Here is a 26,429-nt window from a genome sequence, read left to right on the forward strand (position 1 = left end):
CAGAAGGAAGGAATATGAAAGCTGAAAGCAGTAAATTAATAAAGCAACGTACGACAGAATGTGGAGTTCCTCCACACAGGTACAGCAACTCCAGCATCCTGGCAGATACCAGCGTAGAGCTCTACTGCTTCACATAGCACAGCTGGGTCACCCTGAGAAGAACACATGCCAACCACACAGCCCCTGAAGTAGCTCTCTGCCCTAAGAACTGATAAGCAGTCAGCAAAGGGCCCAGTGTTTGAGAGGAGGCTGCCACAGTACAGCTCACTGGCATACTCAGCCTCCTCCTGTGGGTCACACTGATGTGGCACTAGAATGGTTTCACAGGAAGAGGTGGTTTCTCCAGTCTGCCAGCTCTCTGCCAAAGTTGTAGCATTTTGTGCATTTGTACCATCAGGCTTGCGGAAGTCATCGTCTCTGAGGTGGTTAAAGTTGCCACACAAGCCACAGACTTTATCAGAGTAGGTAGATGGCAAGGTGATGTGGACAGCACCGGCGTTGTCATACGACACGAAAAGACCAAAACTGGTTCGGAGTACAATAGCAGCAGGATTGCTCCTGATGTTGATGCTGCCACTGTTGAAGCTGAGTGGAAGTTTCCTCCAGACCCCATTAACCTGAAAAACAGAATTAGTATTAGACTTCTTTACCGGCTGTCACCAGGAGAAAGGACTTAATGTATCTGACAGACTGCATAAAAATGGCATTCTGAAGATAGATGTACCTCTCAGAGCTGATAGGACTGAGTAGTCCCCTCTGAATTCCAGGACATTATGCCACTCAACTCTGCACTCTATGAAAAACTCAGTTTATCAGCAGAATGGGCTGCAGATATGGGAACTGCTCCATTCAGTGCTGTGCTTAGCTAAATGGCCATTACAGCATAATGGCAAGGTACACAAAACTGAAGTTTTATAAAGTCTCGGGACTAATGTAAAATGAGGAATGTGAATACTGTAGTTTAATGTTAATAAATGGCTTCTAGCCTTCAGACATGTTCATCAAATGCATAAGGATGACTTGATCTGCAAAATAGTGCCTCCCTTTAAAATGAGACGTACTCATTGTCCTCAGAGACTTACATTTGGGAAACTGTTTTGAAACTTAATTTACTGTTGCCATGATGAAGGAGATCACATAACTTTAATGAAGTCGTAATTTTAATGCACAACACAGTTCAAGTCATTATTTTAACCCTTTTTAACCATTAGCTTACATTTTCCCAAACCTGGTGTTCTTAGATCTGTCAGAAACTTACTTTTGTGAATTTCATTCAAAGCTGTTCCCCCTTTACAAATGGTAAAAACTTGTATAATTGTTAATTGGCTGTGGATGAGTCCCTCCCTAAATTTATAGCTCCCTTTTACAATAACTTACTACAACCCGGTTTGTCTGCCGTCTCAGCAGGGACACTCTGATATTCCCCATGTCCAGAATGATCTGCTGGACAGTTGGCTGAGATGCGTTGCCGTTCTGCTCGTTGATAACTTCCACACTGAACATGGGCAGCGCTTCAGTGGATGAGCAGGTCTTAGCCAGTACATAGGTGCAGGGGGCCATGAAGCGGAACAGCACTCCATCAAAAGTGCTGAAGTCTGCGTGACTGTGGATAGTGCACATCCCAGACGTGAAAATCCCATTGGAGCCTTCTCTTTGAAGACCACAGATTTGGCCCTGAGGGCACTGAGTGGGAAAGCAGAAGAGCTGGCCGGCGGAGCAGAGGCAGCGGGTGGACTCATCTGTCCAGAACTCTGTGTTAGATTCACACTGGTGTCCTGTGGAGGTGTGACCAAGCAAACTGTCACTTTATAGCCACAACACCATCTGGCTAGGAACAACCTAGTAACATGAAATAATTATGTTCAGTGTTATTACTATATGAACTTAAACATCATTTCTTAATTACATTAATTATCCAACCTATTTTTCACAGAAGTGATACTTATAGTAGAGTAATGTTTTCAGTTGTTGTCACTAAAATTGTAAAACGTGATATGAACATTTGCCATCTTAAACCTTAGAAAGGTTTTGGTTAAGATATTTTGCAGTTTCACCGATAGTAATCTGACAAGTATTATGACAGTAAAGGTTTGTGTATTACAAAAAATTCCTGTCACCATGCACACCAGAATGTAGTTTTCATTTTTTCATTGATTGATGGGACCAAAAGTCGTCTGTTTATGAGACAGAAAAATAAGTTTATTGTCATAAATACTTACTACATGAGCCTCTTCTTACACCAATCTGTTTAAATATGACCTGTTCCTCCATAGACGGTGCTTGGACTGCTTCAAACACAACCTGATGTAGAAAAAGTTGATCTATTTAAGAGTACATTGAAGAATATATTCCCCTTGTAACAGCTCTGTGGTATTTTTATTTACCTGTGTCCCTGGTTCAGTGATATTCAGGTGCACAAACACTTGTCTCCATGCATCTTTAGGGAGGGCAGGAGAGGTCCAGATTTCTGCAAGGCCAACGCTGCTTTTCAGCAGAACACGAAGTTCGGACCCGTTCGCTGCAGCTGGAGCCAGGTACCAGAACTCTAAACAGGACATGCCCTCCATCCCCAGTGGACCACTCTCTAAAATATTCACTGCAACATCCTCTGAAGCTGAAAAAGATAATAAGGAAATGTATGCTTTCAAAAAGTGACCATGATCATTTATAGTGGGGCACTTTGTTTCTGCAATATAAATTCAGTGACCTTGTTTCTTCGTTCTTTTTAAAAATACAGAATGTAGGAATTAACTTTCATGCTGCATCATAAATTTAGCCTCCTCAGAAAGGGCGAACCATTTCTTCGTCTTTGTTGTTGTAATAAAACAAGACGTACATGCGTTTTTGTGCAGTTATCATTAAATAGCTGTTTATGTGCAAGTTTTGGTATAAGTTTGAACATTAAGTTTTAGCCCTCTAGTTTGATTGCCCCTGAGAAAACGGGTGATAAAAGATTATTAGCCTGCTTCAGATCAATTAGTGATAATGCAGCGGCATACGGTTTCAATCACAGCCTGTCTGATTAAAACAGAACTGTGGACTGATGTTCCAAATCTCCTCCAAAAGGGTGGGACAAATTTAAAGGTTAGGTCATGTAAGTTATCTTTCAGTGTCAAAAGGAACTCAAATATGACTCAATGACTTCAAGAAAACATATGCTTTCAATTTGAATATTATATTTGATTCATCAAATCTCTATCTACTGTATTGCAGTTAACATAATCCTCTGTACCTGTTCTTTGTTGGCTCCATATCCAGTCACAAATCAGATTGCTCTGTCTGTCGTAGTAACACTGTGTGACATATTCTAAGGAGAAGAAAAGGGTTAAGTATGGTATTATGTACAGTGCATATGTGTTTGTCTCATTTAAATCCTTATTGTATTGTAATTCCAGCTATTATTAAGGGTTTACAGATGTCAGTAATTGTAATACTTCCTACCTGAAGTTGCCCTCCACTCTGGTAAAGTAACTAATGACACGTCAGTTTCAGCTCTGAAATAGCAAAACAATCATCACTGGTTATTTCGTTTTGAATGCCATACGTTGATTAGAGAACTGACATAAAAACAACGTTTTAACAAAAAAAACGTCATTCATTTTTGACTTTATAAAACTGACAAGTGGTATAAAAATATTTCAAATAACAGATCAGCTAAAATTTGAAATTTTGAATTATCTTGAAACTCACCTGCACTGAGTTCCTGTCTGAGTTAGAAAGAGTAGCACTACTGTGACCAATAAATCTGTGTGGGTGCCTCCAAGCATGGCTGATCCCTTTGCGGCAGCCTCTCAGCTGCTCTCCCGTTGCTAATACTCTTTCTGTCTTTGATGAGTTGAAGAATGAATGATGAGCAGTAACTGTTGTGAGGCTTCTCAGTGGAAACACAGCTTATGCGACCCTTTAACAACCAGAGCTGTAGGTCCCCTGGTGTTGTTCTCAGAATAGAGCGGAGAGTTTTAGGCTTTTATTCCCCCCCACGCATCCCACCTCTCGCACACCGCCCCACCTAACCAGGTAACCTCAGCAGTGGGAGGAGAAAGAACACAGAGGGACAACAACACAGGAAATGGGTTGGCCTGGGTCTGTGGTGAAAAAAATGTTCCCTAGTTGACGACAGCAGCTAACACAGTTTCAGTAAATAGTGATAGGCGAGACCAGGTTTTAATGTTACTGGGTCATAAAAGGGACTTAGAACTCAGTAAACTCACCTATGGTTTACGTCTTCTTGAAAAACAAAGATGTAAATATTAACTCACAAGTTTGGTGTTTGAGTGCACTTGTATATAATATATATAGATATATACTGTACTGTATATACTGTATATACTGTGCATTTTATATTTTTTACTGCTATTTACTGCTATTTTATTGCTTTTCTATTATTCTATTATTATCTTATTGCTTCTGTATGCTGCTGTAGTGAAAAAATGTCCCCTTGGGGATTAATAAAGTAACTACCTAACCTAACCTAACCTAACCTAACCTAACCTAACCTAACCTAACCTAACCTAACCTAACCCGTTGCAGGTACCAGTGAATTGTCAAATGGAAAATTGGGGTAGTAAATCTGAGCTCATTCAAACATTGACGCAGGGTACAAAAGGGTAGAAGGGCAGATCTGACTCGCACATAGTTTTGAATTTTGCTCCCAAATAGCATCCTTAAACAACATGTTTAAAAAGCAGTTGGACATTTTTATCATTAAAAAAAAAAAAAAGGAGCACTTTTTGTATAATTCACCCTGCTCTTCAGTCAGTCTATTCTGTGGTTAATTTCTGTTTGCAGTTATGCCAACGTAATTTAAAAGCTCACTCACGTTATGTAAAGATTATTACATTGTTGAAATAGAAATAACACTGGAAATTCTTGAAACTTTTACTACAAAGGTATTAGATAGTTTGTTCAATCACAGCTGATGACCCTCATGTGTTCTACATGCTGTTAAAGGAGGACAAGATCATTTTCTTTTCCACTTGGCACAGAGCCTTTAACTGCATCGTACTTTGCAAAGATAAGCCAAAAACATTAGCTCGGAGTGTCAACTTATGCAATACATATTCTTGAAAAAGTACACGAGGCATGTGGCCATAATGACCTGATAAACGAGTCTTGAGTCGTGTGTGGAACGGTATGTGTAGTGTATGTCATCTAGATAGCCTGGCACAGTGTTAGAACAGGTGGAACAAAAGTGATAAGAAAGACACATTATATGGGAGGTGCTGTCTGAGCCTCCGATTGGGACATTCCTGAAGCCCTGTCGGTATGTGTCAACAAAGAGGGTGCCCCAAAACAAATATTAGAGCTTTTTAAACCTGTCCAATCTAAAAGAAGGTCTTTGTTATATCTCTCAAGTACCAAATACTCCTGCGTACAAAGTCTTAACTGTGTGCAGAATTCAGACATGAATTTTCGTTTTTGTGCTGGCCGGCAAAGATAAAGCATTACGGTAACTATATTAACTACAGAGATAATCTACAGTTATCTAAAAGACACCAGCCGATTTCTTAACACAAGATCAAGGTTTTATCTTGGGTGTCCAAGGTGTTTGATGAATGCCAGAGGAAGTGTGTGACTCGGATACTGACCGACAGTTGTATGGCTGATATTTTGAAAGGCTTTAACATGGAAAAAAAAACGCTTCGGCTCTGCAATGTCGGGAAATCTATATTTACAATCCTAAGCACCACCGCACACAGCTATGCAAATTATTGTGCTCGACTTCATTCAGTTAATGTTTTGTCCAGTCAGTTACTTAATACCTTTTTCTATGCACATCTTTGGTGCGCCATCAAGCTAGTAAATTGTACAATCATAACGAATAACAGCAGATATCAAAGGCTTCTGTTTTTCACTCTATTACCATTTGATTACTGAATGGGAGTTGTCTTTGTGTTAATAAGGCCTAGCCCAGGGTTAAGTGCATTCAAATTATTTTATTAAGGTATATACCAACATCTGAGTTTACCATCAGGCTGCTTCTTATTGTTGAACAAGACAGTCACCAGCCTATAAGCCTTCCACCCAGAGGGAAAAATACAGTAATATACCATATGGTAACCATATCAATATAACCTTGTTGTTATGTTAAATATAAGCTAGGGACAATACTGCTAAACCACATACTTATAAATCCATGAACTCACATTTGTACCTCCTGCATGTCTTCAGCCAAAGAAATAGAAGGACCATTAATACTAAATGTTGCCCACAGGATGTGGGAGAAAACAAGGGGCCAAGACAAAGTACAAAGTCATATACCGCTGGATTTTCCAAGGATCAGCATACCCTGCAGATGCCCTGATCCATGACTAACGGTTAATAAGCCTATGCTTGCTATTTATGTCGCCTCCTTACTGGTGCCATGCTGTTGCATGTACAAATAGTACACCGTAGTAAGCAAAGGCAAAATGGGGTAAATGCCACGTGTCTGATTTTTACAAATCTCAAGGAGACGGCGTGCTCGGCTTCGCTACACAGTGTTCTGTTCAGAAGGACAAGTGTACCATTAAGAATGCCTAATGCAAGAATTGACTGAGCAAGTCTCAAGTGATTTTGATGAGCTGATGAACATGCATGAACAATTTGTAATATCTCACTGGTGATTTTGCACTTGTGCATTTTTTAGATTCTCTTCCTTAGGTTATTTTTTTATTTCACTTTATTAATCCCCGAGGGGAAATTTCTTCGCTACAGCAGGGGGGCTCTCAGGGGGGAGCTGCTGCAACAGGCTGCCACTAGCGCGGCGCCAGGTAACCTGACCTGAGGTGCATGTTTTTGGATGATGGGAGGAAGCCGGAGAACCCGGAGCCCACGCAACTCGGACAGATATGTTGCCAACAAATTATTTTAAGAGATAAATAAGGCATTCAAATGTCAGATTCAGTTACCGAAGTTAAAACCAATTGATTTTGTCTCCGTGGGTAGGCCACCCAAGTCACAGAGCCCCCAAATATAAATGCTGTGGCTCACTGCCGATCATAAGATTTCCTCCTGCGTAAATGTAACAGTAGTTATTGAAATTTGGTACAGAATGAGAAGGCATTTGTTGATAGAAATTAGTAATGTAGCAAGTCAGTCGGTGCCATAAAGGATCAAAGTTTAGTTCCCAGCTGTACATGTGACACAGTTAAAAAAAAAAAAAAAATCTTACTTTAGGCCCTAAATAACACAATTGTATTTGTTGTGCCTTGAAACTTTTGTCCCTCAATCTTGAGAAACTGTCACACACCCACCCACTCCTACTTCAGGCACCTCTTTGACCCTTTTGTCAGAGTTCAGTTAATACCAGACCTGCCCCAAAGGTCGTATCTGCTGAAAAAACTAAATCAATCCACAATTCAACCTTTCATCTCCGAATAGGTCACTCAATGCCAAATGAAAATGTTCTCTGCCTTTTTTCCAGTCTGCTTGTGTCTTTGCAGTCTGCAGTGCTTGAAGTTGTCCTGTAGTCCTGTAGCAGCAGGTCAAGATCACAGTTGATTGATAATACAGGGTAAGACTGGGCAGCCACTCAGCCACTCAGTCATGTCAGAGATTTAGAATTTACACCTTTATGGAGCTGTCGTTCGTATACTCACTCCATAGATGTGGGAATTAAATAAGGTCAACTGGGATCATGCTGCTGCTTCTTTTTGCCATGTCCAGTGATTCAGTGGGACCAGTGCAAAAACAGACCAGAGAACAGGCCCTCATTTATGTCTCAGCCCAACCAAAAGTTTCAGCATTTCTATTGATGGCCTGTTTCTAGAGCCTACAGAATAACTATTTTTGCAGCTCTGAAGTGTGTGTGGCCATTTTAGCATTTCTAAACTGTGGACATGATTTCTTTTCCACTCCTTGAAGTTTATGGAACGTAATGTATGGCCTTCAAAAAAACTGCAGAGGTTTGAGTGTCTGTGAACCTATCTGATAATTATAGTGCTAAATTACATCAGTTGTGAATGTTGAGGACATGCGTAACAGCTTAAGTGGGTCTATAACATTGCATTTTAAATCCCCTGACTCTTTAGGGGCACATTTTTACAGGAGCTGCCATTTATAGTCTGTCAGCTGGAAAATGACCTATTTTCAATGAGGTTTTTAGAATGAAGAGTTACCACTGAAGGGTGAACGAAAGCGGTGAAAGGCCCCTCCACGGAATGTTAAGTAGGTAAAGTGTAGGTTAAAGCAATCTCTTCGTTCTTCCAAAATAAAACAAGTCGATCAAAACAAATTAGGCTTCAATATGCAGCGTCTCTTTAATATTCATTGAAACATTTGACTTGCCAAAGCATTTCTTAATTTCACAGGGACAAGTCAAACTTGTTAACATTTCACCCTCAAGCCTCAAAAGTGAACAAGTGCTTGTAAAGCTATAAAGAAACAAATAACCTCAGTCACGTTCCAATTATTATTACAAACAACACACTCAATTTAGCATTTGTTGGTTTTTGGTTATGTTTTTGCTTTCACACTCTGTATTCCTTCCCCTCTTTCTTTTCCTCAAGACAAGGTCATGAGTCGTCCTTCCCTTCCTCTCTGTTCCTTCCTTCCTTCACGCTCTGTTGAAAAGTTTCCGTGCAATCTTGCAGGTGTTTCTTGGCCTGTGGTGCCTCTTTTCACAAACAGAGCCTGACTTCTCCTTCCGGCGCGTGGTTGCTAAACAGGTTGTTTAATGAATACAGGTGCTGCGGTTCTGCTCTGCCTATCAGGGAGACATGATCAATACTGTAGGCAAGCTGCGTTTAATTGTCTTTTGTCAACACTCTGTAGGAGAGAGGAGAGACAAACATACCCCACGTACCACATACACCCAACCCGAGGCTTTTATTTAATTCTTGGTTCTTCATTATACTTTACATGCGCAACTTGTCTCGACACTCAACTCTCAGTTCATCATGTACAATGTGACCAAAATTAAATTTTTCCCTTTGTTTTGGAAAAATCCAGTCATGAAAATAAACAGAACAGTTTAAGGGTCAAATCAATTGCTTTTCATGTGAAGGCTAAAAGAACAAAATGATTCGCGTCATAAGACGCTTCACATGAAGAAAGAATTATATTTTCTGTGTGCATTTAGGACCACATTAGAGCAAGCTATTAAAATATGGTCATGCACCAAGGGTGTTTTGTTATAGCTAGTTTAGAAAGTCAAAACTGTATTAGCTTTATGTTAACTTTGTTAACTATCTGAACCATCATACTCATACTCTATCCGCTATCCTGGGGACACTTACAAGTTAGTGGAGCAGAACATGAACATTATTCAATCATTTCACCAGAAGGTGGCACTTTGCCTCCTTCTGAAAACTGCCAGTGTTAGAGCCAGGACTACAACTGTTCCTGGAGGTTTACCAGTCAGATCACATGGTGAAAACCACACCTTAGATTTTCTATCACCGATGGAAATGTATATTGTTGAATAATAATTCTACATTGAAAGAAAGGTGCTCATGTATGTATATAAAACAGAATTAAATAGTAATGGACCTGCATTTGCACATGGATTGACTGAAATATTTAGCCCCTGCCAAGTCTTTCATGACCAGGAACCTGACTTGGAAAAAGACCAAACGAATATGAATTTAATTATGATAACAATTGATTTTGCTATCTAGACAGTTAAAGCAAGGTAATTCTCATTTGTGAGGTCTGATAAGGATTTTTTTTTTTTTTTCTGGGTTCAGTGGTTCTTTCACTGATAAACCCTGTTCCCAACTACAGTACTCCGGCAGACAGTGGCCCAGTGTCCTATCTCCCCTCAATTAACTTCAAACTGCTCTCCATTACACGCTACAATGAGACACGCAATTTCATTACCTCACAGGCCCATCAGCGCTACTAATTGTTTTTCTTTTCATTTTCAGCTTCCCTCCATCTCCCAGGGAGTGGGTGTGAACATATCCCATGTTCAGAGATATAGAAGGGTACAGGAGGTCGCGGGGAAGAAAATGGGGAAAGAACACGAGAGGGAGAGATTGTATTTTTCTGTTGTACTTGCTATTTATTGGTCCAGCGGTGAGCAGACAGTGGGAGTTAGTCCATATAACCTTCAAAGGCCAGGAACTTGAAGCACTCACAGACACTTAATTCACAATCAGCAAAAGGTCAACACAGACACAGACACATACAGGGAGAAGCTGTAGTCTACTGGGCTAACTGACCAATGTCTGTGTGGCCCCGCTTTCTGTACTCAAAACACAGCGAATCATCAGCTGTGCTCTGCTCGAGTTTGGATATATTTCTGTTGGACTCCAAGCACTGTGTGAGTAATTACCATATTTCCTTTGGTATAAGGACCATGGACTCTTCAGACAAACAAACATGCACGTTATCAGTTATCAGCCTCGGCAGTCTAGAGAGAATGTGAAAAATAGTACGTTTTGGTATAGTTATGTCAGGCTTAGGCTAAATATTACATCATGTTCAATAGCCAGTTGCTAACTTGCTCACTGGTGGTAGGCAGGTAGTGTTTAATGGGTTTTAGGGTTCTTTTTTTTCAAAAAACGGCTGCTTGCCGCTTCTAGAAATTTTGAATACAGCCATTGTTGTTTATTGCATTGTTAATATAAGAAAATAGATTCAAGGACTATTTCAATAATCTTTTTTGCATTAGTATTTCATTTTCTTCTACTCCAATGTAATGTGAAAACATGAAAATGGTGGCGTGCTGGTGATATAAGAGGTATGACATCAGCAGCTAAGTCGAGAGAGAAAGCAGAGAGGCCAAGAGGCAGGAGGTCTTAACTGCCACTTAACTACTCAGAAGAAAGACGTCTCCTAATTAATAATGCATTAAGTAGTGCATACAAGGAGCATGTGGTGATGTCACAGACAGTGGACTCTCTGCATTGAATGACTCATTCTATCTGAAATAACCCTAATTCACAGTTGAACTGTTTTTTTTTTAAGAGTAGTATTGTACATATATGTGAAAGCAGCATTGAGAATGTATTTAAAGGCCCTATGCTTTACACTTTGTTTGTTGTTTTATTTGCAGTCTTGACATTCATGAGAAGATATTTCTGTGGTTTAAAGCACCAAACACTACCTTAGTATACTTTTACATCGCTGCTCTTAATTTTCTCTTTGAAGTTCTACCAAGAATAGCCTGTTTTTTGTCTGTGTATTTAAGACGCTTTATTATTTGTGACCCTTTTCTTCTGTTTTGCTGACATTTTTTCTGAGTGACGCATGCCCAGGCCAACCACAGGTGTTGTTTGGTCTTGTAGCTTTCTGTTTTCTTCCACATAAAAGGTTGGACAGTGTACTGTGTTGAGGGCAGACGTATGATGATAGCATGAGTTCGTGACATCACAAGGAAATCCCAGACCTGCTTTATGGTCAAAGAGGAAATGGAAATCTGAATTTAAACAATATGGGATCTTTAAGGTCAAAACTGTGCTGTGCTGATGTAAAACACTTTTTGGCCACATGAAATTGTGGTATGAATGGCTGGTGATTGAGCTTTTCCTGCAGTTTTTAGTGAATGATCATAAAAGACACATTTATAGAATTTGTTACATTTTAAACCTTTTTTTCCCCCCTTCAGTCAGTGAGTTTGAATGAGTCATGTCATCTCTTAGTTGCACATACAGACGATGTGTTGTGAAGACCAGTAATTCCCAGAAACTTTCAACTGAAGGGATACCATGTATTACATTCAAAGATCCTTTTGAGCTTTTGTTCATAACCTTAGCTGTTGTTTAACACCTCTCTTCCTAGTCCTCCCCATATATGAAGTGGATTGAATCGAATGTGTCCAATTGAACGTACCCCAATGACTGAGATGTGAGGCAAGGTCTCCAGTCTCAAACTGAAATCGTTTCGGCCGTGCTAGCCAGCATTTGATTCGCTCACCCAACCAGCCGAGACCAGTTTGTGATGAGGTGCTGGTCTCCAGCAGAGCTATTGAAATCAAATCCACAGTGTTTCACCTTAGCCGAGGCATACCGCTACGACACTGAGGGAAAGAGAAATAAAAAAAGGAATGCTAAACCGAAAGACAGGGGAGAGACAGAGAGACAGAGAGACAGAGAGAGATAAGGGAAGAGAAGTCTTGGAGCTTCAAGCTAAAAGGTTGCCTGCCCAAAATTCTGTGCAGTCGAGCATATAAGAACAATCAAAGCTTTCACGCACGCACGCACGCACGCACGCACGCACGCACGCACACACACACACACACACACACACACACAGATTCTTTGTACAGCTTTTTAGTTGTGTCTCAGCTCCTTCCTGTATCTCACCTTTTTTTCCCCCCCTCACTACTTAAATCCTGCAGCTGTAGTCTGTTATGGTCAGCCAATGGGACAGGAAACAGCACCTTCATTTCAACTCAGAAAAAACTGTGTAAAGATGAAACCTTTGGTATTCTAATTATGGAATGATCTGCATATATTCAAACAACAACATTTTAGCCCAAGGTAGGCCCTCCGAGCCCTCACACGAAGAATAAAAGTATTTTTCTCCTTTTTGGTAAAGGGACCAGACACACAGGCACCCTGGCAAACTCATTATGTTTTGAAGATCTGTCTTCGCCTGCAGCGCCCAACCTATGCACCTTTTTTGCTCAACCTAGCTGAAACGGATAACAGTGAGCAGCCACAACCAGGTAGAAAGGGCCGCATTTGAATGTCAACCATCAAATATCAGAGGATAAGCTACGAATAGCGCAGCAACGTCAGAGTCGTACAGACACACACATTATCTCAACATGGGAGTATCTCTGATAAGGCGAATAAAAGCCATGGGAATTTTAATCACGATATTAGGGATTAGACTTGGGAACTGAATGCCATTCATTTGAATTTGCCTAACGCAGCACTGAATGCAAAATGAAGACAATTCTTAAGAGATGCATAAATAATAGTCATTGTAGGAGGTATGTTTTAATAATCTTTAAAAATAGTGCTTTATTTATGCAAATACGGGCTAACTTGTAATTATGTAAATGGGTGCATGTTTGGAACCTTTTTTTTTTTTAATCGTCCCTTCAGTGATTAAGTAATAGCACCCATCTATAGCTGCTGATGGTAAAGAGCTGACTAAAGAGTACAGTGCCTAGGTGAAGGGTAAGGTGATGCACATTATTTCAGACAGTTCAGGTATCCTACAGTACATCATTATCAGCCTCGATCACCACTGATTTGTAGCCAGACCTGCCATCAACAAACAGTGAGCAATGTGAATGAATACTCAATGTGTTTCTGGGTAGAACAACTCTCACCTTTAGGGTTGACTGTTATAGAAGTGGTATTCAGGGTTCTTACAGCAGTTTGCTTCGTGCTTGCATCAGGTTGGGCTGAGAGAGAGCATTCCTTTCTTGGAGGTCCGATTGCTTTTTTGTTGTTGTTGTAAGGTATACTTGTGTGTTTGTGTGTGCGTGTTCGTGTGTGTGTTCGTGTGTGTTTGTGTTCGTGTGTGTGTGTGTGTGTGTGTGTGTGTGTGTGTGTGTGTGTGTGTGTGTGTGTGTGTGTGTGTGTGTGTGTGTGTGTGTGCATGCGTTTGTATGTGTATTTACTCTATTGGTTAAGTGTACACCATGAATTACTGGGCAAAAGTTGTCTGACCCTCACTTTTCGGATGCAACTTGTGTATTGATGCACAGATGAACAGGAGTTTGCCGTTGTCTCCGGAGAACTCAAACACTGACAGAACGCTACTGGTGCATGCTCACCTAGTCGATAAACAATCTGAGCATCACAAAGGAACAATAGCGACCAAGCTATTGCCCACCCAGCAAACACGTCCTTTTAAAATGTCAAATGAAAATGATGTTGCAAGGGTGCAGTGTTGTATTGATTCAAAAGGGACTCATCATTTGACCAGTATGCCCAATTTATGGAGTCCCTCCCTTTTGGATACACAAAGTCAAGAGTAAGACTAACGGCTATTCAGGAAATTGCAGAAAAACCCATTAAACCTTTAAATGCTTCCTTGAAGTGCAAGAAAAGCAAGAAAGAGAAACTAAAATAACACTTTGAAATTTTGAGTCTGTGGAAACTGCAGAAGCAGAGAAGCACTTCAAATAAAAATCCAGTCAATATTCTCTATCATATCAATCATCACAACAAATTACAATGTAAATACGTGATACAGACAGGATTTATTAAGCAGAACAGAAATAGAAACCCAGAGGCACCCTAATACTTGGAGGACAGAAAGAGAGAAGGACAACAGTGGTGTTTCATATGCATGGTACCCAGTTCCTTTGAAGACCACATGAGTATGGATTCAATCAGGTTTAATATTCCTCCCTCTGTGGAGCTCGGCCCAGTGAAGCATCCCTGTCTGACTTTTTATCCCCTTGGCAGCCGTCTTGAACAAGCACGACCACCATTCTTCTCATCATCTCTCGTTCTGTACATCGACCACCCCTCCCCCCTTCCACTCCATCCCCCTTCTTCCATCTCTCTCTCCTCTATCCTCCCAGCAATCTTCTCTTTCCCCTGAAGCATCTTTGTTTCTGATTTGTGTTTTCTCATCATAATTCATCATTGATAAAAACACAATCATATTGTACATAGTCAGTACACGGTATCTTGAATGGTGATTGTAAACACTGGTGTTGGACACTGCAGTGAACTTTTTTGGGGGGGGCCTTTTTCCTTTATTGGATAGTTGCCATAGAGATAGACAGGCCATGTGGCAGACAGAGCAGATGAATGACATGCAGCAAAGGTCTGGCCGGCACGGAATTATTTAACCCTTAAATGAATACCCTGGGCTGCTTGCGACCCAAGACTATACAGTCTAACTCCCTGTAATTCAATCATTTCTTTCATTGAGTGATAGTTATCAAAACTGTTAACAGGGATTGTTTTTCTCATGTTTTAATCTAAAAAAAATTAAGCTACACTAGCAACCCAAAGTATGTAATTATGCATGCTTTTTTTTAATAAAAAAAAATATGTTCGACGAAATTATAATGTAGTTTCCAGTTTTAGCACACTTCATTTTGGTAATGTTGTCCCTCTGTTGCCTAAATGATACAGAGGTGTATCTATTTGCCTAATTGTCACAGTAATAACGGTGCTGCGGCTGGTTACAGGTTCAGTTCAAAGCAGCATTTTCTGTGATATTTGTGGGTTTTAATGACAACATGTATGCAAGTGAAGCTAGACCTGAGGCTACTGATGATGAGGAATTATTTTTTGTCCCATTCACAAATCAGATCAGATCAAAGAATTCCCTCATTAGTCTGATGAGGGAATCTCATGTTGTTATCTCATATAGTTTCCTCGACCCTGCCCTTACAAACACATAGGTCGGGAAGCCAGAAGGATTCAAAGGCACACACAAACACCAGCAATATTTTGGCATTTAGCTGCTCTGCCCACAACTTTCCAAAGCTGATGGATGCTCTAAAAGTTTTTAGTTTGTCCAGAATTGAGTCCATCTGCGAAAAACTTCCAAAAAAATGGAGACAGTCACAAAAGGCAACTTTAACCATGGTTACCTGAATGAACGGAGTTCATTAGAATTGTGCTGTGCTCCTTGCAGGTGATTGTGACTAATTATCCAAATCACTTGACCTCTGTGGGCCAGGTTATGTTAACTGCGTACAGAGATAGTCTGGCCATGATAAAACTGTGGTTAAGATATGATTAAAGTCAGTTAACAAAACTACACAATAGTGGCAGCCTCGATTAAATTCTGATTCATGAAGACATGATTAAACTCTGAATCGATTCATGATTAAAACCAATTCTTGATATTATGAAATGAAATTGGAGCACAATACTTTGGCTCTTACTTCAGTTCGCGGTGTTTGAAATCAAAGACTCCCGCTGTAACATTGCTGACACTGTATCTCCAACAGTGACAAGCCTCTCTGCTGCAACTCTAGTTCTGAGGAAACCCATGATGCTGCATGGGAGCTGGATTCTTCTAATGAAACGGACTATCTAGACAGCTGGTCTTGTTTGTAAGTACTTGTGTTCAGTTCTTTGCTCTGCTAATGTTATTCAGATGGGATACAAAGTGCTCAATATACATTACCATCATCTTGCAAACCTAAATCCACAAGACAACTCTAGTATTTGCATCCTGTACATCTTCCAGGTGCAGGATCATGCCCTTGTAGTTGAATTCTGCCTTTTTCATTCAGGATGGAAGTAAATGTCACAAGTTTCACAACTGTGACATCCAGATCGATGATAAAAGGAATTCTAATGGAAAATATTTTGTATTGCAGACATAAAATCTTTCTGGAATGATTTAACCTCCCAGTAATTTATTAGCGTAGTAAAACACTACATACTGCATATGCTGTCCAGATCATTCAATAAAATTACTGATGTTGAAATGTAATGAATTACATTACCAACATTGTCCTGCAATCCTCTTCCCATTTGGAGTGGCTATTGTTGGAGGATGGAAGGTACATTTTGGAGGAGCTTTTAACCCCAGCTGATATGCGTCTGATAAGAAGACAGTGATGGAATATTTTATAAGTGGGTCCATTTCCCTGGGAGGGTGTCAGAAATATCTAAGGCACGGGATCATTTTATTCATCATCCTTGTATTACCTGCTCTGTTAGATCACGGAATAGAGGATACATTTCAGCAGTCAAAGTATCACAATGCTTTCCAAGGTCCTGGAAGTCATGATAAAGTCTAACAACAAAGTCAAACTCGGGTAGATAATTATGAAAATGTATATTACATCTCAGTCAGAGCTGGTTTTTACAGTAGAAAACCCTCTGAGAGCAGTTGTATAGTAATTTATTGCAAAGTAAATGACTGCCTCACAAATAATCGGGGAATTAAGAGAGTCAGCTCAACCTGTCTATTTGTGACTTTGTTGATTCTAAAATTATTCACGGAGGGTAATTTTGTGACAGGTTTTACTAATGCCACTGCTGAACGCTATTTAATCTCCATAGACACAAACGCAACAGTTGTGCCATTTCCATGATGTTAAAGTGTAGAGATGTATACCAGATAATGTTAAAATGTCAAATTATTCTGTTATTCCAACAGAATATTCAAATAAGAGGTTTTAAATAGTTGAAAAAGGGGAATCATTTTCAAACTACCATATGTTGATTATTATGAAGGTGATGATAACCTCTTTTACGTGTAAAAAAAAAAAAATCACAGCAAAACACAATTGTGGGCTCCAATGTAGTCCAAGTGGCCTCTGTGTCGTCCTTCTTTTGGGGAGATTCATGATAGCTATGGTGAAATGTTGAGGCAGAAACATAATTCAGGCTTTGTGTATCTCCCTGTGTTCCTAAAGTACCTTTCCCTCTTTGCCAAAATACAGGAAAAAGCTTTACTTTACTGTGTTTGTCTGTCTGCACATTTATGTGTCATGCTGTCCTATGTGGTGTGTTCTTCAGGCCTCAATGGTTCTGTGATGAATCCTTATGACCCAGCAGGCATCTGCCTGTAATACAGCTGGGCCAGACTAATGAACTGGACCCAGACACAGTCATAATCAGATTAATGACTATGTTCAGGTATGAAATGACCAAAATCAATGGGGAGATGGAGGGAGAGTGTAGCCAATCCATGGCTAACGGATGATTAGACACTGTTGACAGGCACTGAGCCAAGGTCAGAGACCAACCAGCCGATTCTAGGTCAGGAGAAGGTAGTAAGCCAGGGAGCAAAATAAATATAAAAGGTGGCCAGGTAGTCAGATGCCCGCAACATTCTGTCCGCCTGCTGTTGATGCCATACGGAAAATTACTCTTAATGAAGGCAGATCACTGACATTTTTGAGAGGCATATGGAGACAAAGGTCAGGGCCATTCTTGTTCGCCCCAGTCAGATCCCAGAGGACAGTTTTGAGTCCTGGCATAGACTTTAAAAAAGTGTAGAATTCACAATGTGACTGACTAAAATTTAAACCACTTATACTTAATTCTGTGAAGTCAAAACAATGACTGTATAGTAGCACAAATAGTCAGAATGGGTTATTGACCTCCATGCCAATTTATTGTTTAATTTTCTATATTTTTATTTCAATTGTTTTACTGTGTCATCTTTGCTTACCAGAGGACGAGTGATGATGCTCAAGCTATGATTGTTTCACCTGTTGTATGTGTATTTATTATGTAATCAGGTACCAAAATATGCAGCGATAGGATTACCAGCCCAGGCAGCAAGTATTTACTATCAGACACAAGTAACTCTCATATACCCTGCCGGTGACTAATACGAGTACACTAAACAACCAGAGGGCGAGCTTACTCTAAAGGAGTGGGAGCTGAAACTAAAATAAGCTACTGGGAGTAGTCGAACCAAGCAGGGGTTTACTGCAACAAACTTTATAGATGTTTACTTCATGTTCTGGAGGCTTACATTGAAACATGCTTACCTCTGTAGCTTCCTTCAGTTTTGCTTTCTGGAGGTGTGGCTCACAATTACAACTGACTGCCATTTGGTCATATCATGGCAATTCCACATTTTCTTTCCCCACAAGAATGGAGATGGCACCTGTGGTACCACTAGATGATGGGTTTCTTTTGCCTTAACGACTGCTTCATCTTGACTTGCTCTCCAAGGAGCAGAGCCCAGTCGATATCACTCCTAGCCATGGTGGCAGGTCATAAATGGGCAAACAGCAACTCCCCAGCCAGTGTTGTAGTGTACCTGGGAGTAAAGCTCAACTCAGTCAATGTTAATCTTTTTGTATCAGAGCTCATGATAATCCAAGTTGTCCGGGCCAATAATCAACTGAAAAGATAAGATAAACAACTGAATAGGTCAGTCCTTTGGAGATGAACCTTTTCCTTCATACATAAATCCTTATTTGATTTGTATGGAATACAGAAACTCTACTGTAGACACGGGCAACTTTTTTCTGTAGCTCCCCTTCAGCCTCTTGATTTTTCAGTTGTTGAACCTAAGTTGCTGCCAAATAGCAACCTGTCATGACTGGTTTGTAAAGTACTGTTTTGAAGCCTCCTTTCTGGCCGTCACCGTCTTCGGTTTAGAGTCAAAACTGACCATATTTGAACCAGCTGGGGAAGAATAAGGAACGATCTGACTCAGACTCTGACTGTTAACCCAAACTTAGTATTTCACAAGAGAAGTTGATGCTTCTTGAAAAGGAGTCTTTTGGACTCGCACGCACGCACGCACGCACGCACACACACACACACACACACACACACACACACACACACACACGCACGCACGCACACCTCCCCCTCACCCCTTGCCTCAATGGCCTATCTCGCTCCCCCACAGCCATGAGTTACACTGCCTGTATCCTCTATATTTGATATATTTGCATCAAACGTAGGCTGAAACATCTTAATGTTCATAATGCACTATGTAGGAGTATGGGTAGGCATTTGTCTTTCTGTGGAGGATATACTTTACATGTGTGGGATGAAGGAAAAGCTGTATTTACTCTGTAGCATCTCTTCTTTCAATCCAAACAAAGATGTTTTCACTCATGTTTTTTTTAACTAGTACAGATGCAAATTGAGATGAATAGCTTTAAGAACAATTTAAATGCCAGCAGCTGTTTTCAGAGTTGAATATCTGTCCTTTCTGATATCTGATGTTGCAGAAAGGTAAATGCCCTTTTAACTTTGCAGATTCAATAAACAGATGCTAAACATGACCTGCAATGGATATTACATGCAACATGGTCCATGGATGCTCAGTGTCCATATCCTCTGGTGGGGCACTTTGCAATTTTAATCCATTTGGATTGGGACACGCTTTAGAAAATCCATCTGAATATTCATTCAGTGAAATACTGTGAAATTTCCAATTGTGCCATTAGTTATGTTGTGGCAATCTTTTTTTGATATCTCATTATGTTTTCTTAATAGGTTGTTGATTTGGATGTTCTCTCTTTTTCACTCTGCTGTACTCACACAATTTCAAAGGCTCTTGTGCACACACTCCCACACACTGAATTACCACACGATTTCACCTCATCCGGCAGCATCGAGGCATCCAAGCTGGGAGCCAGGCAAGGGGGCACATGGGAGTTTCTTCACAGCAGGCACAAAACACTGCATGGGAAAATGCTCCTCGTTCTAGTGTATCAGCCCGAGACAGATGCCACCCCAGGAAAGAAAAAAGGCACCGTTTGAAGCACCATGTTTACTCACAAAATGAATGCAATGATTTACATCAGCCTTTTCATTTTTATAGCAGTTTAGTATGTTACAGAAATATTTTTATAGGGTGAGAGAGCAGCACATTTTAAGAGCTTGGTTTGCTCCTTTGGCTAGCTGAAATCAAACAGTACTTTACTAATAAAGATGGATGCTTTTATATATGCCTGCTAACTACTATAAAATAGAAGGGGAAATCATTTTAAAAGTTTATGATTGGAAATTAACTCAAAATACATTTTTGTGTGACTTATTTACTTATTTACTTAATTTTAAGCATTATTTTGAAAGAAAAAAAAACAATATTGTCAAAATAGGGGACTGACAGGAATATCTAACTGGAATGTGCTTGGTAGTCTGAAAGTTTATGATATAATGTAATGCTGATGACCTGTATAATAATCTAGAGGGACGTGAATGAGATGCTGCATCTTTCTCATAATTTACCTCTTCAGCCTATCTGCTTGTTCTGACAAAATTTTGTGACAAACACAGCATTTGACTGGGGAAAATGCTGCTGGGCCAATGATTCTTTCCGCCACATGAAACGGCTATGAATTCCTGCGTAAGCAAAACCAAAACCCTTCAAACACCAGCTTTTATAATCTTGTTGTGAGTGGGTAGGTTTCAGGTGCTTGTGAATGTGATGTTACATCTATATTATCCACTATTTTGCAGCCGCCAAAAGAGTTAGGTACTTCCATTTGCACTCAGCCTCACCGTCAGTGTAATTTCACATATTTTATTCATACAATTAAATTTATAATTTACAGGAAGTGTCTATATTATTTAACAGCACCAACTGGTTTTTGACTTTAAGTAGTTCTTGAGTCATTAATTCAGATATTTGACTTAAATAAATGTTTAAATTAAGCATGAACATGTAGTTAGTTTAGTATTGTCATCATTACAACTTTAAGATAGCAAGTCAAGTTCTGCTGGTCTGGAATCTTGCTGCTCTTCAGAGTGAAAGAAGTTGAAGAAATTGTATTTACTTGATTCCTGTTGTTCTGGGTTTTGTACCCTCATGGTTGAAATGCACTTATTGTAAGTTGCTTTGGATAAAAGCATCAGCTAAATGAAATGTAATGTAATGTAAAAGATTGGACTAATGCCATGAGCAGCACCTTCACCATCGACCATGGACTATATCAAGCTTTCTTTAAAAAGGCTGTGGGGTGTTTTAGGTTGTATATAATATAGTTTATTTTTAGAAGTTAAGTTTAAAGGCTGTTTTGATTCTTTTGATCATAGTTAATATTAAGTTGTTTGCATACTGTCTGTCCAGTGGATTTGTAGTAGATGTATTGATTGTTTGGTCGAACTGTGTGCGTGTTACTAGTTTGGCAAGCCTGCAAATACAAGTTACTTCTGACCAGTTCTTATTGAATACATCTATCTGCTTTATTGTGCCCTAAAAAGTATGCAATGGAACATCAATCACACAATGCAATGCAGACATCTAATCACTGAGCTTCAAGTCTTGAGCTTGCTTTGATGGGTGAGAGTTTAAGATCACGCTAAGACAACTAGAAGCATGATAAACAATTAAGATCAGTTCATTTTAAATTCTCCGTCCATTTTGATGAAATTCAAAGCAGCTTTGTTTCCATGTTTAGTTAACATTGCAGGATTTAAGTGTTTTCAATTTGATTTCAATTTCTCTGCCTGTTTTACATCAACCTCCTCCTGTCTGATTAACTAATAACTCATTAGAGCAAAGGCAGTTAAATACAAATTTTGATTTGCATTTCCTGTTTTAATGCCTTGTCCTTAAAAAAACAAATGTTTAATATATCTTGGTCAGACATATAGCGTCAGATAGGTTTTCACATGCACTTTCTATTCTCCTCTGAGTGATTAGAAAAACTGAAAAAAGGGATTGTTTTACCGTTGACTTATTGAGTGTATTAACCTGTAATGTTGTTTGAATGAAAGAAATAAACTACAAGAATGAGGCTATGCAGTTTCGCTTCTGCACAAGGTACAGCACCGACCATCTTTATCAGTGTTTTCAAAGGTGCAAATCTACTAGGAAATGAGGAGGAAATGCAGGGCAAAATGCTTAAATTGCTAGGGCATGTTGATTTCCCAACACCGATCTGCAAGCTTTCTTTCTTTTTTTCTTCTTCTGCAGTGACTCAATTATCTGTGATTTTAGGCTTATGGATGCAATGCTCAGGATTTGCCAACAGGAAATTCAAATTATAACAATGATGCCAGGACAGATTTTCTTATTGTTTGCTGTAATGGTTTATTAGGTGGATGAACTCATTAAACAACACTTTCCTGCATAATTAGCAAGATGCTGACAATCCATTTTTAACAAGAATCATTAGGAATTAACACTTCAAGTCCCACCCAGAGTCAACTGAAAAAGCAGGTTTGAGATTTCGAACTTCACTTTCTAAATGACCTTTCATAATTTTTTCCCCCCTAAATAACACATGGGAACAGCAGTATTATTAATATATTAATATTTACTTACTTGAAATGATGGTTGGTTTGTTTCCGCTTGGATCCATAACCCCCACTGACCTGATGTATTTTAATTTATCTTGCTCTTTTTTTATTTTAATTTTTTTTATTTTAGTGAGATGCTAAAAAGATGAAAAGATGTAAATAAAATATTGGTGAAATTGCCAGACTTTTATTGAGTGAATTAGGCATTAACTCTGTTTGAACTCCCAGGTTCTTGCAAGTCATCAGCGCAGATATGGATAGCTTGTGTACAACATGCTCCCGCACGTCTCACATTTTCAGAAGGAATCATTTGCCTCCATTGAGTGGTAGTCAAAGCTTGCAAAAAGTCTCCTTAATGATCCCCTCTACACTGTAAGACTTATGAATAAAACACACAGTGATCAATAAATTATTGACTTCGTGTCATCAAGAAAGGAAACCCCCTAATGAAAAAGTAATATCATTCCTGGCTGTATTGCAATGTATGCAAACAAAATCCATTAACTTTTTATGGTCAGTAATCAAAAGACCTATTACCATGGCAAAATATAACTTGTGCACAGTGAAAATAAAAACAAAGAAATCATCTTTACAGTGCACTAATTTTCCTATACATTTAACAACAGACTTTGTGGAATATATCTATATTGTCTTGAACCCTACATGTATGGTGCTTTCAAGTTTTTGGGTGTTGAAATTAAACAATACACAATGAAATGGGCCATAATAATACCGTTAACAGTCCAAACAACAAAAAAAGGAAAGTATTTATGTATATAGACATACATACTTCTTTTTTTTTTTTTTTTTTTAAAGTGCTATGCAAAGTTTAGCATAAATGCAGCTGTAATTGTCTGTGTCCTTCAATGGCAAGCATGTTTTTCTTTTCCACATCTCGAATGTTTAACTCCCAAGTGCATATTTCTATGCAAATCGCCTAGAATTGCATTACAGAATATATGAAATACTCGCATCATCACTCCCGGCCTGTGTCTCCTGTCTAAAGCTAAATAGTGAAGTGGTTCTGGCTGTCTATTTCTGAAGAGCAGTGAAGCTATGGGCCCATTTTCTGTCTTTTCCTGACAGCCCTGTGATGTGTACAAAGCCCCCATTCCTCAGCTGGGAAATCAGCCTTACTACAGCCCCGTCACAAACAATCAGCACTCATTACCCACTACATAGCACTACATTCTACCCCATTTACCTGCAAAGTTTAGGATGTGTGCTTGTGTGTGTGCACACTCGCCAGTGTGTGCGCATAGCTTATGATGATATTGTTTGTGCACAGTGAATCGTGAGCGCTCTTAGGTGAATTGCTGTTAGCTGCAAAGCTTTCAGTCTCTAACTTGGTGAATGAGCGCTATTGTCAGCGTGTTGCTGTTACCTGGGCCTTCTGACCTTGCATTGAGTACAGCAACTGTCAAACTCAGAGAGGTGCTTTTATCTGCTTGTTGCTCCAACACTGAGCACTCAACCAATTACCTCCACGTAGGACATAAACATGTATGCTGTGTTGCTATTCTCTGTGTATGCCTCTTTGAAGGACATGATGATCACAACCACCCTTGTGTCAGGGAGAGGGCCATTCCATGAATTGAGTGTAATTGGTGAGGAGAGCTGTGAGCTAGTTGCTCTGTGTGTAAGCAGATTACAGGCTGGCATAGCCGAGACCCCCTCAGGGCGGCACAACATGGCTGTTGGTACGTGGTGTGTAAAACAAGCATGTCACTCATGAATTATACATGGGAGGATGCCCAGCCATGAAATTGGGAGACTGGCGAAAACACAGAAGTAGGTGGAGGTAAAAATAATCAAATAACGGAAAGCAAAAGAGGAATGGAACTCACTTCATGACAATTAAACAGTAAACAGGTATGGCCATCCACAAGCAAGCCAGGCGGAATTTTCTAAAATCACAGAGCTTCAGAGTTTCTGCTATTTTGCATTGTTTGCAACACACTGCTAATGTTTTGTGTACTAGCCCTCCTGCTAACAATGAGCTTGTTTTGCATAGTCCAAATCACTGCTTATCAATTTTGCCAAAGAAAGGCTCTTTCTTGCACAAGCTTTTGTTTTCCCTTGCAAGTGTGTCGTCTTTAGGATTAGTCCCTTTCATCATTTTAAATAGGTCCCTTTTGGACAATTAAGCTTTCCGAGGCACACTATGCTTCACTGCTCATTAAAAGAGAATAACATACTCATATATACATAAGCCAACATATTATTTGGCCAATAGACTCATGATGTTCACTTTTCTCAAACTTTGTAGAACAATTTTTTACAAATAAGTTTCCCATCACATACCTGCAAGCCTTGGCAGTTGAACACACATACTTTGTTAAAAACCTATATTGTATCACTCATTATCAGGCTTATAAACTTAGGACCACTGCTACGCTGCAAAGACAAACTGGCAAAGATTGATTGTTGAACAAAGCATATGTCCAGGTGAATGGAGGTCATGAGTGAAGAGGTGTTAAGAATCAGGTGATTGTACCAGCAGGAAAGCACAGAGTTGCCGTGGCCAGATCTGAGAGGTTGACTGTGTCCATGCTAATACCTTTTCATTTTAAAAGAGCAGTCCATTAATGATTAATATTTTAATGGCATACAGTACATTTTTTAAATAAATGTCATCATGATAATTGTCTGGAATTATGTGAAAATGCATCGTTTTTAGTAAAATAACTGTCCACCACCTCTCACCACAACCACACTACCTAAACCCACCAGACACTAAGGAAAACCCCTGGTATGTTACAAACCAAAGTCAGGAACTCAAACCAGTCAAGCATCCGAATTTACTTTGAGTTATGATACGATACAATATGATATACTTTATTGTCCCCATGGGGACATTTTTTTTGGGCAAGTGTTGCTGCATTTGATAGAATTCTGCATTTTGGACATAACATCACATAATTTCTAAAAAAAAAAAACCCATACATTTATGTGCCATAAATAGCGAGGTTTAAGTAAAAAGAGACTAAGTTAAAAGAGACTACATTTCACAAAAAAATAAACGGTACCACCCAACACTTATGAGATACAGTTCCATTTGTGCACTGTCTCTTAAGACATTGCGTATTTGAGATAGATTCAACACCTTAGGTATTGCTCCTACAGCATGATCATACACTCAGAACTACATTTAAGACAACAGATTACACATCCGTTCCATCGTAACAGTGTTGAGACATGTTGGATCCTACACTTGCAACCCATCCTGATATATTAAGGGAATGCAATACATGTTCAAATACTGGGCTCATTATAAGTTGGCAGTTTTCTTCGAGGAAATAAAATGAGCAGCAGAAGTTCTGTCTTTGTCTCTTTTTCAGTGTTAACTTGCATTACGTAACAATGTGTCTTTGGGCAGTATGAACAACCTGTACCTTATAATAGAGCATTAAATATGCATTGGCCTATAAGCTACTTTCTGAACAAGGTGCTCCAATATTTATTCAGCCAAAAATCTGAAAATCAAAATCAAAAATACATCAAGTACAGCATTACCTTGTCATTCAAAGATATTTTGTGTGCCAATGTGGCAGACATGTTACATTTTTCAGTCTATTTACTCAGTCATTGTAACAAAGGATCAAAATGGCTTTTCTCTATCTCATTTTTAACCAAAATTACAAACAGGTTGCACTGCGGGACCCAACCAGTAGAGCATCAGTCCATAGAGAGTTTCACAGTTGATAATGATGCTCATTTCTAGACACATGAAAAACCTAAACAAAATCAGCACGCAAAAACACCAGCCTCCGATCGAGATTGTCCGGCGCCAAATGAGCATCGCCAGTGCAGCTTTAGCAATTCAAATCAACTCTCTCCTGCGCTCTGCATTAGGATGCGGCAGAGAGAAAAAACCTTGATAATGGTTTT

General features: G+C 39.5%; 1 protein-coding gene across 1 annotated transcript in view; it reads right to left on the reverse strand.

The window, feature by feature from the left end:
- Positions 1–26,429, reverse strand: part of LOC138203237 (IgGFc-binding protein) — a 47,180-nt gene that overhangs the window by 11,348 nt on the left and 9,403 nt on the right. The window contains exons 3-4 of the mRNA XM_069157988.1: positions 1,378–1,775; positions 53–617 (exon numbers count right to left, since the gene is read on the reverse strand). Of these exons, the coding sequence (XP_069014089.1) occupies positions 53–617; positions 1,378–1,775 (963 nt within the window). The remainder of the gene's footprint in view (positions 1–52; positions 618–1,377; positions 1,776–26,429) is intronic.

This window comes from Embiotoca jacksoni, unplaced genomic scaffold (genome assembly GCF_022577435.1).
Source record: "Embiotoca jacksoni isolate LCO1_2020_lvr unplaced genomic scaffold, fEmbJac1.0.p SCAF_22, whole genome shotgun sequence".
In the NCBI taxonomy this organism is placed as follows: domain Eukaryota; kingdom Metazoa; phylum Chordata; class Actinopteri; family Embiotocidae; genus Embiotoca; species Embiotoca jacksoni.